General features: G+C 51.5%; 2 protein-coding genes and 1 long non-coding RNA gene across 4 annotated transcripts in view; 1 reads left to right on the top strand and 2 right to left on the bottom strand.

Moving 5' to 3' along the window:
* Positions 1-318: 318 nt before the first annotated feature.
* Positions 319-4,352, bottom strand: B9D1 (B9 domain containing 1). 2 transcript variants are annotated; one of them, XM_063171619.1, is made up of 7 exons: positions 4,282-4,352; positions 3,632-3,700; positions 3,440-3,551; positions 3,280-3,376; positions 2,823-2,885; positions 1,555-1,622; positions 319-1,449 (listed from the first exon to the last, which is right to left on the bottom strand). In XM_063171619.1, the coding sequence occupies exons 1-7, from the start codon at positions 4,336-4,338 to the stop codon at positions 1,322-1,324; spliced, it is 594 nt and encodes a 197-aa protein (XP_063027689.1). In that variant the 5' UTR covers positions 4,339-4,352; the 3' UTR covers positions 319-1,321. The 2 variants fall into 2 exon arrangements, with proteins under 2 accessions (XP_063027689.1, XP_063027688.1); XM_063171618.1 differs by having other exon boundaries at positions 3,280-3,551.
* A 2,821-nt stretch (positions 4,353-7,173) lies between these two features.
* On the top strand, positions 7,174-11,258 carry LOC134426540 (uncharacterized). Its single transcript, XR_010029998.1, has 3 exons — positions 7,174-7,339; positions 10,000-10,047; positions 11,029-11,258. It is a non-coding gene; the product is annotated as an uncharacterized LOC134426540 (long non-coding RNA).
* Positions 10,228-13,084, bottom strand: part of CACNA1H (calcium voltage-gated channel subunit alpha1 H) — a 108,001-nt gene continuing 105,144 nt past the window's right edge. The window contains exon 33 of the mRNA XM_063171616.1: positions 10,228-12,982. Coding sequence (XP_063027686.1) covers positions 11,888-12,982 — 1,095 coding nt within the window. The 3' untranslated portion in view covers positions 10,228-11,887. The remainder of the gene's footprint in view (positions 12,983-13,084) is intronic.

Genomic DNA, 13,084 nt, shown 5'->3' with positions numbered 1-13,084 from the left:
CTGCCCTGGTGTTTTGTTGAGCTGTGGCCTGGAGGATCTGTGGTTCAAACCCTGGGTGTTTTTCCTGGGATTTCTACACTTGGAGGTCTTGGTAGCTCCCTTTTAGGGAGATGGTGTCGTTCTCCTGGGATTTGCAGTCAAACACAAGAGGTTACATGCCCAAAATTAAACAGGAAAATGACTCAGCAATTAGTCACGGCATTGAAACACTTCTTTTTCTCCTCTACCTTTAAGTTTAGCAGAGCTCAGATGATTTAGGGCTTAAAAACATCCTGACACAAACAAAGAAACTCCTTTATCAGCAGAAAAACAAATGAATCCATTGATACAACAGAGTTTATTTATTCAGCCTAAAAAAGCTTAGAGGGGGATGCATTTCACAGGACCATTTTTGGAAGGTGCAATAATTTCAATTCCTCATTTGCCAAAAAAAAAAAAAAATCACTGAAGAGAAACTGGGTTTGCAAAGTTTTAACTGCAGGGAAACTGCTACAGCTCTAAACTTTCTGTGTCATTAATTCTATAAAAAGGTGTACAAAAGGCTGCTATAAAAATATTTTGTTACAGGCCTTACTCTGAGACAGCCTGACCCCTAAAAACACTGAATAAAATACAATAATTATCAATAAAACACTGAATGTTACCAATGACATCAATTGCCACAACACTTCAGCCTTGCTGGGAGGATCAGGCTTGGTTGTTACCCCAGATCCTCCTGGGCTGGTGTTTTTTGGAGTGACTGAGTTGGAGCAGCTCCTCCTTTCCCTCAGAAGGGTTTTGGGGGGCTCAGAGGCTGTGTAGGGGATTTGGGGGGCTCAGAAGCCATGCAGCCCCTGGGGCCCAGGAGATTTGGGGGGCTCAGAGGCTGTGCAGCTCCTGGGGTTTGGGGGGCTCAGAAGCTGTGCAGGCCCTGGGGATTTGGGGGGCTCAGGAGTCATGTAGCCCCTCTGGGGGGCTCAGAGGCCCTGCAGCCCCTGGGGTTTGGGGGGCTCAGAAGCCCTGCAGCCCCTGGGGGGTTCAGAGGTCCTGCAGCCCCTGGGGTCGAGGGGATTTGGGGGGGTTCAGAGTCCCTGCAGCCCCTGTGCTGCCCCAGGGCTTTGGAGGTCTCAGAGGCCCTGCAGCCCCTGGGGTTTGGGGGGCTCAGAGGCCCTGCCGCCCCTGGGGTTTGGGGGGCTCAGAGGCCCTGCAGCCCCTGGGGTTTGGGGGGCTCAGAGGCCCTGCAGCCCCTGGGGTTTTGGGGGGCTCAGAGGCCCTGCAGCCCCTGGGGTTTGGGGGGCTCAGAGGCCCTGCAGCCCCTGGGGTTTGGGGGGTTTTGGGGGGCTCAGAGGCCCTGCAGCCCCTGGGGCCCGGGGCTCTGACCCTGGCCCACGTCGTAGCCCAGCTTGTGAAGGTCCTTGGTGATCACGTTGAAGGAAATGGTGACAAAGCCCTGGGAGCGCACCCTGGTCACTGCACACAGGGGAGGGGATGGGATTAATTAAAGATTAATTAAAGATTAATGAAAGGGATTCACGAGGAGCTCCCTGGCAGCAGGCAGGAGCTGCCAGGACTCACCTTCCCTTCCCTCTCCCTGCGCCACCACCTTGGGGTCGGTGAATTCCGGGCGCCTCCCTGTGAACCAGCTTGGAGAAAAACACAAATGAATGAATGCAAAGTATAAATGAATGAATAAAAACCACAAAATATTGAATACAAAATTCAAATTAATGAATTCAAATTAATGAATACAAAACAATGAAGACAAAAACAAAATAACAAATACAGAAAACATATTGTTGAATACAAAATACAAAATTATTGGATTCAAAATACAAATTAATGAATTCCAAATACAAATTATTGAGTTCACAATAATTAATTTAAAATACAAATTGAATGCAAAATACAAAATTATGAATGCAAAATAAAATCATTGAATACAAAATGCAAAATAATGAATGCAAATTACAAAATAATGAATTGGGTGGCTGAGATTGATCCAGGCTATGAGATGGATGTCAGTGAGACTGCCAGGAGGGTTTTGAAACCTGATTCTCTTTATTGATCTAATTCAATCAAAGGTAAGTTTTGCCTTAAGGAAAAAAAATGTAACTGGTTTCATACAGAATTTGTTAAATCCAGGGTTTTTTTCTGGGCTAGAAGAATCTTTCTGTGGCAAAGATATTGTTGAAAAATTCTTCTTAATCACCCAGAGAACCATTGAGGGTTGGACACCTTGAATTTCTTTAAAAAAATTGGATTGGGAATTGTTTTTTCATGGGTTTGCTCTTCCTGTTGCTGTCATTCCAAAACAGCCCCAAGAAGATTCAGGCAGTAATTTAGTGCAGTTAGCAGGTAATTAGTATGTCTATTATATTATTATATTATATATCATTATACAATATGTTATTGTATAATATTATATACTATATAGAATAGTATACAATATATAATATTATAATACATAATATTATAAAATATAATATAGTGTGATTATATTATATTATATTATATTATATTATATTATATTATATTATATTATATTATATTATATTATATTATATTATATTATATTATATTATATTATATTATATTATATTATATTATATTATATTATATTATATTATATTATATTATATTATATTATATTATAGTTAATATGTTTATGAAAGCTTTACAAAATACCCAGGCACCTGAAAATGTGATTTTTACCCCCAGAACACAAAGCTGGTTATGGCACAGAGCAGTGACACCTCTGCACCACTGAGTGGCTGCAAATGCCTTTGTGGCTGAGAACAGGAGAGAAATGAATTCCTTAATGAATGAAAGTCATTAATTGTTACCTGGTGAGCTGCTGCAGCCTCGAGGTGGACTCTGGGACAAACATGGCAATGGTTCTTTTGTGCCTGAAACAAAGAGGAGAGCCCAGAACCTCAGGAATGAAAAAACCTCAGGATTTTTGTATTTATGAAGGCACAGAATTCCTGACAAACCAGGAAATTTCCCTTCACACAGAAAGGGTTTGTTTGCACAGGAACAACAGATTTTCTTCCATTCCATCCTCCAATAAATGAAAATTTATTGTGTGAGGAACTGACCTTCATTTCTGGCCTTTTTCCAGGCCAGTTTGGGCTTTACAGGATGACCAAAACTTATTTAATGATGAAAGAATTCTGCCAGAAAATCTCTGTGAACCGACAGGGCACAGTGAGGAGATTTTTGGGAGTTTTTCTGTTTCAGGAACAGCAGAATAACCGGCCCAGGATGCGTCTGAGCCCTGCAGGCCAGGCTGGCACTCACCTGCCTGGCACGAAGGGCACATGCACAGCTCCATAACCCCTGACCACATCGTGCCCAAAGAAGTCAGGCCCGTAGACACTGAGCACAATCTGGGGCCCTGCAAGGAAACGGGGGTGAGGGGGAGCTTTGGCACCAGGGCCAGACCCCCCCCAGCACTCACAGCCGAAGGGGTTGGTGCTCTTGAAGGTGATGTCGATGGGGAAGTTCCAGACCAGCGTGGTGGGCGAGACGCTGCTCTTGGAGGTGATCTGCGAGATTCCCTCCTCCAGGCCCTGCGGGGAGCAGGGGGTGAGCCTGGGGCCGAGCCCGGGGCTGGGGACAGCGGGACACGGGGGGGGGACAGGGGCGGTACCGCCGTGGGGACCCAGTCCTGGCCGTAGACAAAGGAGAACTTGCAGTAGAGGTCATCGAATCCCGGGAACTGCGGGAGAGAGAGAGGGAGGGATTACTGGGAATTCACTGGGAATTTCTGGGGGTGAGGATCTGCCCGAGTCAGGGTGCTGAGGGCAGATGTGCCAGCGAGACTGGGACAGACTCGATGGGCTTGGGGAATGAGGCTGGGATGGGTTTGGGGAATGAGGCTGGGATGGGTTAGGGGGATGAGGCTGGGCTGGGTTTGGGAGGGTTTAAGACAGGGATGGGTTAAGGGAGATGAAGCCAGGCAGGGTTATGGGGGTGCTGAGGGTGTGCAGAGCCGGGCGGGATGAGGATGGGTTGGGTTTGGGGCTCAGGGTGTGCAGGGTCGGGTGGGATGAGGATGGGTTGGGTTTGGGGCTCAGGGTGTGCAGGGTTGGGCGGGATGAGGATGGGTTGAATTTGGAGCTCAGGGTGTGCAGGGTTGGGTGGGATGAGGATGGGTTGGGTTTGGGCCAGGATCATGGGAGCAGATTCTCATCCCGCGCGGGCGGCCGCAGCACCGGGACCGAGACCGGCCCAGGGCGATCCCCCCTCCCTCCGCGCTGTCCCGGTGTGTGTCCCGCGGTGTCCCCGGCTCTCCCGCACCTCCCCGCTCTCGATCTCGCCGCTCACGGCCAGCAGGAACACGCTGGGCGCCGCCATGGCGGGCGCGCCGGTTGCCGTGGCGACGGACGGGGCGGCGCAGCGGCCAAACTTCGCCGGCGCCGCGCTTCGCTTCTCTTCGCGGGGCTCCCGGTCCGCGAAACGCCCCCAAATCACCCTAAAATCGCCCCAAAACGTGGCCGCCCCACCTCTGGAGCTCCCGGCACCCCCGGCACGGGTGTTTCCGGGCGGATCCTCCTCGTTCCCCTCAGCCGCACAGCCCGCCCGGCGCTGCCCCGTTATCCTCGCACCGCCACGTGTCCAGAACTTTATTTATCATTATTATCATTTAATATCAGCCTGAAGCAACCCCAACCGGTGCTCGGCCTGCCCACAGGATGGGCACGACCCCAAAGCTGCCGGACTATAGGGACAGCGCTCTGAGGGATGCCCAGGGCGGGGGTTTGGGGTGTTTGGAGCCGGACGGGATCCCAGGACGGGCTGGGATGATCCAGCTCGGGATATTCCCGATCCTACAATTCCATGTGTGGAGGCCATGGCCACTAGATGATGCTGCCGGGCAAGGGCCAGAGCAGCTGGTGTTGGCAGGGAGAAGGAGGGAAATGGTGGATTTTGTGCTCTCTGGAGCTCAGCCAGAGGAGAGGGTCCCGCGGTGCCCTCAGCAGGGCGGGTGTTGATCATGGCCAGCGGGAGAAACGCCCTCACACCGCTGGTGTGGATGGGGGCGGGAAAAGGAGGGAACAGCACGGTGCTGCGTTAATTATCCTGCTCTAATTAAAAAAGGAAAGGGGGAGTTTGGTGTGTAAATAAGGATGGATGTGCTGGGGCTTTCTAAGAGCTGCACCCGCTGAGATCTGCTGAGGGTGACTTGTTCTGAAGATGGCCACGGTGTGAGGGTGACAGGATGGGGCTGGCCCAGAAGAATTAATTTGTATTAAAACTCGTTATCGTTGGTGAGATTTCTTTTGGTTAACGAGCAAAATGAATTAATGAGCCAGTCAGAATAAATTGACACAGAGGCAAGGAGGGGAGAGGGTGAGGCAGACCCTGGGAGATGGTGCCCAGAGGGACAGCTGGATTTGATGGGGACATAAGGAATAAAAGCAGGGGTAAGAGGGGAGGGTAAACAAGCTCCTTCTCCGGCTGGCCTGGTGCTGGGACAGTTCTGGCCCGGTGCTGGGACAGTTCTGGACTGGTGACACCGTGCTGGCCCATCAGGACTGTGGTTGTGCCAGGGAATTTGCTGCCCACACACCATGTCAGTGCCATGGAGGCTGTCCAGCCTGGCTGTGGTTCATGCTTCTCCTCCTTTCCACATCCCCGGCCACCTTCCCCTCTCCCTGAGGAATTTCTGGGGTGGTTCATTGCTGCCAGACCCTCTGGGGAAGTGTGGGAGGAGTGGAGGGAGCCCTTCCACATTTCAGTAGATGTGTTCTCTGTCAGTCCCTATATCAACTCAGTTTTTCAGGCCAAACAAATTTGGCTGAGAGAAGAATGGGACAGGGAAGCAGGAGGGACGGGAGGGAATGCCTGAAATGTTATCCTTTCTCCACAGCCCTTCAGAAATGCTTCAGGGAAAAGAATTCATTTGAACTGAAAATGATCAGGGTTGGGGGGGAAGTAGAGCAGTTCTGGAGCAGCTGTCTGGACCAGCTAGTGAGGCTGTTTAATTAACACTGCACTTGGCTACCAGCTACCTTGGAGCCAATTTCAGGACATTTTTGTTGCCTGGCAGGTGATATACAGCTGCTGGAGGAGTTCTCCCAGCAATAGGAGACCTTCCCCATGGCAGAGAGACGGCAGGGGGGTTATTCGGCAGCCATGAGTCATGTGTACCTGCATCTGGAAGGACTCTGTCCCCTCCCAGCCATAGCAAGACTTTTTATTCCTCCCTTCTTTGCATGCCAGCCTTGTTTTAATTAGCTGTATTTTTAATCTTTGTGAGCAGAGTGAAATCCCAAGCAAGGGAGTGGTTTTATCCTGCTGGAAAACTTAATTAATGCTCCATCAGAGAGTTTGATTTCCAAGCATGATGAAGGTTTGTGGATGGTGTTGACCCCATGGGTGTTATTTAGCAATGCTGCTGTTTCTCCTGGCTGTTTAAAACATTCTCCTCTTCTCCAGGACTGTGATTTTTACAGGAATCCTCCCTGGGGTGTTTGGAGGGAGGACTCCTGTAAAAAAGGAGGAAGGACAGGCTCCTGTTGATCACTGACTTGTCACCTCTTCCAGGTTGGATCCCAGCTCCTGGAGAGCCATTCCCAGTGTCCTTGCAGCACTGACCTCTGTGCTGGAGTCACAGAGTGGAACAGCTGAGGGAATTATGTTTGCTTCATTCCCAGCAAGAGCCAAGGGCTGGAAAAATGGAAAAAAAAATTTCCAAAACTGCTGAGAAATGTCACTGGGAGCTCCTGAATCCGACCCAGGCACTGTGACCTGCCCAGGCTGCCCGGCTCTGGGTCCAGGGGCTCCCAGGGACCCTGGAGAGTTGTGCTGAGCCCTTTCCCTGGGTTTCCCCTGGAATCACCTCTGGATGAGCCCTGGGGAGGGCAGGCAGGGGCTGCATCTCCTGCCCATCAGCCCAGCTCTGGGCTCATCCCCTGCAGGAGCAGCAGATCCCTGGAGAACAGAGGGCAAGGACACCCTGAGCTGCAGGGAGGGAGCAGGAGCAGCTCCTTTGTCTCCATTACCTGCTCAAGCCCCAGGGCCGATCCAGGGAGGGTGGCAGGGACACAGAAAACACCACGGTAGCACAGCAAGAACGTTTATTTTGAATCCCAAATATTTATGATCAACACCTGGTAAATGGCCAGTGAAATACATTTGACGGTGTCATTAATCTGCTATAAAGCTTTTGTATTTTTAGAGTTGTTTGCACAGCGTTGACTCATCCCTGCCTGCCAGGAGGCTGCAGGAGGCTCCCCTGCCCTTTGTCTTCCCTGCCTTTTGCTCCTGCTGCTCAAATCCAACCGGGGCTGAGTGGGATCTCACAGCAGCACACGCAGGGGGACATTCCTGCTGTAATTCCTGCTGAATACAGGTGGGAATGTGGGAATTACCTGGTGGTGGGAATGCACCTGGGTGAGGCTGGGTGGGTTTTGTGTTCCGTGGCTGAATCCCAGAATGGTTTATCTTGGAAAGGACCTTAAAGCTCATCCAGTTCCACCCCCTGCCATGGGCAGGGACACCTTCCACTGTCCCAGCTTGCTGTCCAGCCTGTCCTTGGACACTTCCAGGGATGATCCCTGTGTCCATGTGGCCGCCAGCCCCATGCCAGGGGCCCTGCTGGGCACGGACGCTGTCACTGCTAAGGAGCTGTGAAGTGCCTGGTCTTCCCTGAAGAATTAATTTGTATTAGAACTCATTATCATTGGTGAGGTTTCTTTTAGTTAACGAGAAAAATGAATTAATGAGCCAGTCAGAATAAATTGACACAGAGTCAGGGAGGGGAGAGGGTGAGGCAGACCCTGGGAGATGGTGCCCAGAGGGACAGCTGGATTTGATGGGGACATAAGGAATAAAAGCAGGAGATGGGGAGGGTAAACAAGCTCCTTCTCCTGCCAGGCATGGAGCCCTCCTGCTTGTGTCCAGTGGTGGCTGCATTTTTAGGGAATAACTCAGGTGGGAGCTCTGTTTTCCGTGCATCCAACAGACCCTGCAGACGTGGCCACGGGCCCTCGGCAGCTTGTGCCTCCACGTGGGGCAAAGCAGAATCAGAAGCTGCTCCAGGGGACTTCAATCAAATATTCAAATCATTAATCTGGATCTTCCCTGTGGTGTGACTTAATGAGGGTCCTTGGCATTTTCTCCCTCTCATTGTGAACAGATTTATTTTTCACTAGATAGCCCAACATCCACATTTGGAAAAAACCAAGCCAGCGCTGAGCTGCAAGTAAGGGACACAGGTGAAGGGTCCTGGCATGAGGAGCAGCCCCAGCTGGGTGTGGGACACTCCTGGTGGCATCTCTGCATCAGTGAATTCCAGGGAATTGTGGAATTGTAGAATATCCTGAGTTGGAAGGGACCCACAGAATCATCGAGTGGTGCCAAAATCCAGGGGATGCATCAGTGCCACTGCAGATCCCCCATCCCAAACAGCCCCTCAGCACCTTCCCAACCTCCAGAAGAAGCTGACCCCATGGAAAGAAAGGGCTAAAGCATTCTGTGACAGCACCAAAATGCTGGGAGAGGATGGAGCACTCACCTGGTGTGAGCTGGAGTTATTCCAGGGGCTCAGCAGGGCTCCAGCAGAGACACGAGCTGCTCAAAACCCAAAGAGCCACAGAGATTTCAGCTCCTGTGGCTCTGTCAGGGTGTGCTGAAATTCCTAATTAAGCCCCCTCGTCTGGAGGATGAGGTGGCCCCAGCCATTAAAACCCAGCCATGGTTTGAAAACTTAATAGGGGAAATTTAATGGATGAAGTCAATTGAATTATTCATCCCCAGAAAGCTTGTACAAATATCAAATGCTTATTAGCATTCATGCAACCTGTATGATCTCACAGCTCTGACAGATTAAGGTTGGGGCTAATTGCACCCAGGATGGCGTCAGATTTGGTGCTTGGGATTTTTTAAAGCTTTTTTCCCTCCCCAGTGCGACAAAGAGAATTTCAGATCGATGCCATCTGAGATTTACCCTTGAAGCACAGCCCCGATGATGGTTTCCTTCCTCAGCATGGTGGTTTTTAATCCCTGCTTGGTTCCTGCTCCTCCAGGGGTGCTGAGGTGGCACTGGGCCAGCCCAGATGGACACAGCCCCCATCCCTGTGAGCTGTGGCTTTGCTGGGATGGAGAGTGCTGGGGCAGAGTCTGGCTGATTAATGGACAGGACTGAATGGCCATTAAAAATGCAAAATAGAAATCGATCCAATTAAATAATCATGACTTGCATTTAGCCCGTGCTTTTCACTTCCGATCTTAAGTGAGCCTTGCAGACGGTCCGGGGGGAAATTGCTTAATGCTGCAGAGATTTAATCAACAAAATTAACACTGCTGATGTTAAATAGTTTCTCTGGCCATGGCCGGGTTTGGGGATGCAGCTGGGGGAGTTTTGCACCTGCAATCCAGGTGAGTGTCTCCAAAAGAGACATCAGGGAGCAATCCATGGTCACTCTCTGCTCTTGGGAAATTCAGTCTGAGCTTGATTCTCCCCACTCTGCCAGGGTGTTCCTGCAGGCCCGTGGGGTTGGTTTGGGTCCTGATGAGCTTTGAGGGGTCTGGGAAGGGCTTTGGGAAGGGTGGCAGGCTGAGAGAGAACCAGGAGCAAATATCCCAACTTATTCTTGACACTGCCATGGCCTCAAGCCCTTCCAAGTTGTTCCACCCCTCTCCATCACCGCCATCAGCCACCAACCCTGTGGCAAGAGGATTTTCCCCCTGAAGGGAATTCAGGCACAGGGCCAGAAGGAAATTCAGGCTTTTTCCAGCAAAGCTAAATAATCCCAGCAGTAAATGACACCCTGAGTGTCCCCTGATGCTGAGGGACGCCCCAGGGCATCCCCCACCCCTCCAGGCAGCACTCAGCCTGGAGCAGAGGGATTCACCTCCCCTCCTTAAACTGCAGCAAAAGCAGCTCGCCATCCTCCCCAAAGCACTGTTAATCATGGATTTCGTGGCTCTTTTCTGTTTTCTGGAATTCCTCGCTATCCCACCGAGACAGAATCATTATTTACAATAATTCTAAATGACTCTTAATTACAGCGGCGCAGGTGCTCCTCGGAAGCAGCCGGATCAACATATGGAGGAGAGGTGAGGGATTCTCTGAGCTCAGGGGGAGGTGGGAGAAGCCTCCAGATCCAGCAGGGACGGTTCCCACCTGGGGGGCTGCAGCTCAGAGAGGCTGAGGAAGGAATTTTCAGGGAATGCCGAGCTCTGGGAGCGGGAGGGACAGCTGGGCTCCCCCCGCTGCGGCACAAAGGGAGGCCACGCTTCCAGTTTATACAGTTTAATAGATGTGAAACAAGATACATTTCCTTTGGAGTAATGGATGCATCGATAACAGAAGATAAATGTGAAGGCATAAATATGAGGCGGCACGGAAGGAACCAAACGGAAACGACTGCATGGGTTTGTTGCCCCCTGGGTGTCCACGGACTCCTTCCTGCTCCAATTTCCCGTGGCCAAGCTGGGCCATGGACACAGGGCCTGCAGGAGGGGTGGGGAAGGAGGGTAAAAACAAAACAAAGCTGCAAAAAAAAAACCCCAAAATGGTGTTAAAAGGTGACCTGGATTCCTCTAGAGGCTTCTGGAAGGGCCTTGGGAAGGGAACGTGTCCAGGGATGGGGAGGGAGGGACAGGGAGTGCAAACTGCCCCCAGGGGTCGGAGTTGTTCTGTCACAAGGAGGACAAATCGTCACCTTAAATGCTCTCAAAGAACATCACCTACGACAGCTCTTTACACCTTTACACACTGTATCAATAATTTACTTAGAACTGCAGTAAACAAAATACATTTCTTAAATAATTTACTATTTATTTGTTCAGTTTTTTTTAATCTCTCTGTAAATGTAGTTATTTTTCCTTTTTTTCATTAGTTTTTTCTCTTTGTAACACAAGAAACTGTCTTTGTGCACGTTAGTTCAGATTATTGCGACGTTTAACCTGAATTTCAGTTAAAAAAAAAGGGGGGGAAAAAAGCAACAGGACAGTTGGACAGACAAGAAGAATGAATAACTTATTATTGCACTGGCTACAATTCAGTAGTGATTTGGTTTTTTTGTCTGTAATTAGGACAACCTCTAAAGTACAAAAGAAAATGAGCGAGACGTCAGAAGCATCAGCTGTGAGAAGAAGCTGGTGGGGTGATGGTGGAGGGCAGGGAAGCGGGGAGAGAGGAGAAACATTTGGAAAATGAACGGCTGGAATAATTAATTCCACAGAAAACCCAAGGAAACACCACCCATGTAATGCAAAAAACAGCATCTCTGTTTCTCTATAAAAATATGTGCATTATGAAGAGAGAGTTTTTGTGGGTCTATTTTTTTCCCAGGTTTTTTGTTTGTTGTTTGTTTCCTCATTTTGTAGCTCACAAATACATAATTTTTATTTATAGAACTGCTGATATACAGACAATGTCCAGCTCCCAGGCACTCCAGCGTAACGTGACAGCTCAAAAAGGTGCCTCAGGAAAAGTTGAGCATCTTTAAAATAAAAATAAAAAAAAAAAAACAAAAACAAAACAAAAAACAAACCAAACAAAACAACAAAACCCCAAGAGAATCCCACCACCACCTCAGACCCGAATCAATGTGATCGAGGCCACAGAGAGGGGTGGGAGGAACAAAGCCACCCCTGCATCAATCCACCTTCCCCTTAGAAAAGAAACCCCAAAACCTCTCGCCAAATCCCCCAAAACCCCATCCCCAGTTTCATCCAGCCGCTTGTTTGGTTTCTTTTTCATTTTTTCACGTGTGTGTGTGTGTGTGTGTTTGTGTGGTTTTTTTGCAAACTTCCACAGCTCCTCCCAACGAGTGCCCGCAGCGAGGGGACGGCCCCGGTGACGGCCACCCCTGACGGCTGGGTCCCCTCGCTTTGGAACCCCCACATTGGTGACAGCCCTTGAGACCCCCCCTGTCCCCCATCCCAGCAGCTATACTGGCTCATCCGTGCCTTCTTCTGTGGCAACAGTCACGGGGCCCAAGTCCTGCTTGCGCGGGGGGCTCTTGGCAGTGCCCAGCAGCTCTTTGCCCCCCTCTTTGCCGTTGTTGCCCCGCTGAGTCTTTAAGTGCTCCTGTTTCCTCGGCTCAGCGTCCGGCCGCGAGTCCAGGGAGGCCGGCGTGGGCTGCCCGCTGTCCCGCAGCTCCGAGAGGCTGCTCAAGGAGCCGCCGCCGTCCAGCTGCTCGAAGGAGAAGTTGGGGATGCTGAGGTGCTCCCCGCCTCGGCTCTCCGGGAGCTCCAGGGATTCTCGGTAGGCCGGGAACTCGCAGGACGGGGTTCTCCTCCGCAGCAGGGTGTTCTCGGAGGGTTTGGTGCGCGGGGCCGCCGCTCCCTCGTCCTCCATGGGAGGATCTATAGAAATGCAGGGCGGGCTCATCTTCTTCTTCCTCCGGGCTCCGTGGATGTAGTCGGCCTCCGGCTGGATGTGGCCAGGGGGCCGCTGCTTGTCCTCGGCGGGCTCGGGGGCGCCGCCGGAGGGGCAGATCTCGATGGAATGCCGCCGCTGCTCGTCGGCCCAGCTGGGCTTGCTGAGGAAGCCCTTGGTGTCGGTGCTGTAGAACTTCTTCAAGTCCTTCTCCCTGCGGGAGAGGCTGCTTGTGCTGCAGTTCTTGAGGGGCACGGGGGACGGGGCCGGGGACGTGAAGGGCGAGGTGGAGCGGCTGCCGGGGTCCGAGTGCTCCTCCGCCCAGTCTTTGGCCGAGCTGTTGATGTGCCGAACCTCCTCGTCAGCCAGGTCTGAGGGCTCGGCCTGGCAGCCCTCGGGGCCGGGGGGGCTGCTGGGGCTGGGTGGCCGGCTGGGAACGCCGTGCTGGCCACACGTGTGCTTCCGTGCCAGGGGGCCCAGGGCCCGGTGTGGGGAGGATGGGGGAGAGCGTGGAGGGGTGGCTGGGAGCGGGGAATGGAGAGGGCTGGCGGTGAGGGTGCTCTGGGGCTGCTTTGCTGATGGTTGGGGCTCTCCAGGCTCTGCTTGCTGGCTGTCTTTGTGCTCTGGAGTCTGTCCGTCTACTGAGTCTGTCCGAACGGCCTCCTGGAAGGGGAGAGAAGTGGGGTGAGAGCCTGGGGATGTGCTGGGCAGCAGCACCTCCAGTGATGGACACAGAATTATAGAACCACGCTGTGTTGGAAGGGG

Source organism: Melospiza melodia, chromosome 18 (genome assembly GCF_035770615.1).
Source record: "Melospiza melodia melodia isolate bMelMel2 chromosome 18, bMelMel2.pri, whole genome shotgun sequence".
Classification (NCBI taxonomy): domain Eukaryota; kingdom Metazoa; phylum Chordata; class Aves; order Passeriformes; family Passerellidae; genus Melospiza; species Melospiza melodia.
This window is presented reverse-complemented; position numbering and strand designations above follow the sequence as displayed.

Bases quoted from the DNA above. Each gene is read 5' to 3' on its own strand.
- B9D1 (XM_063171618.1), bottom strand. From the start codon at position 4,338: ATGGCGGCGCCCAGCGTGTTCCTGCTGGCCGTGAGCGGCGAGATCGAG. The intron at 3,552-3,631 runs GTACCGCCCCTG...TGCTCCCCGCAG, and splicing joins AGGACTGGGTCCCCACGGCG to GGCCTGGAGGAGGGAATCTC. The intron at 1,450-1,554 runs GTGAGTCCTGGC...CCCTGTGTGCAG, and splicing joins GCAGGGAGAGGGAAGGGAAG to TGACCAGGGTGCGCTCCCAG.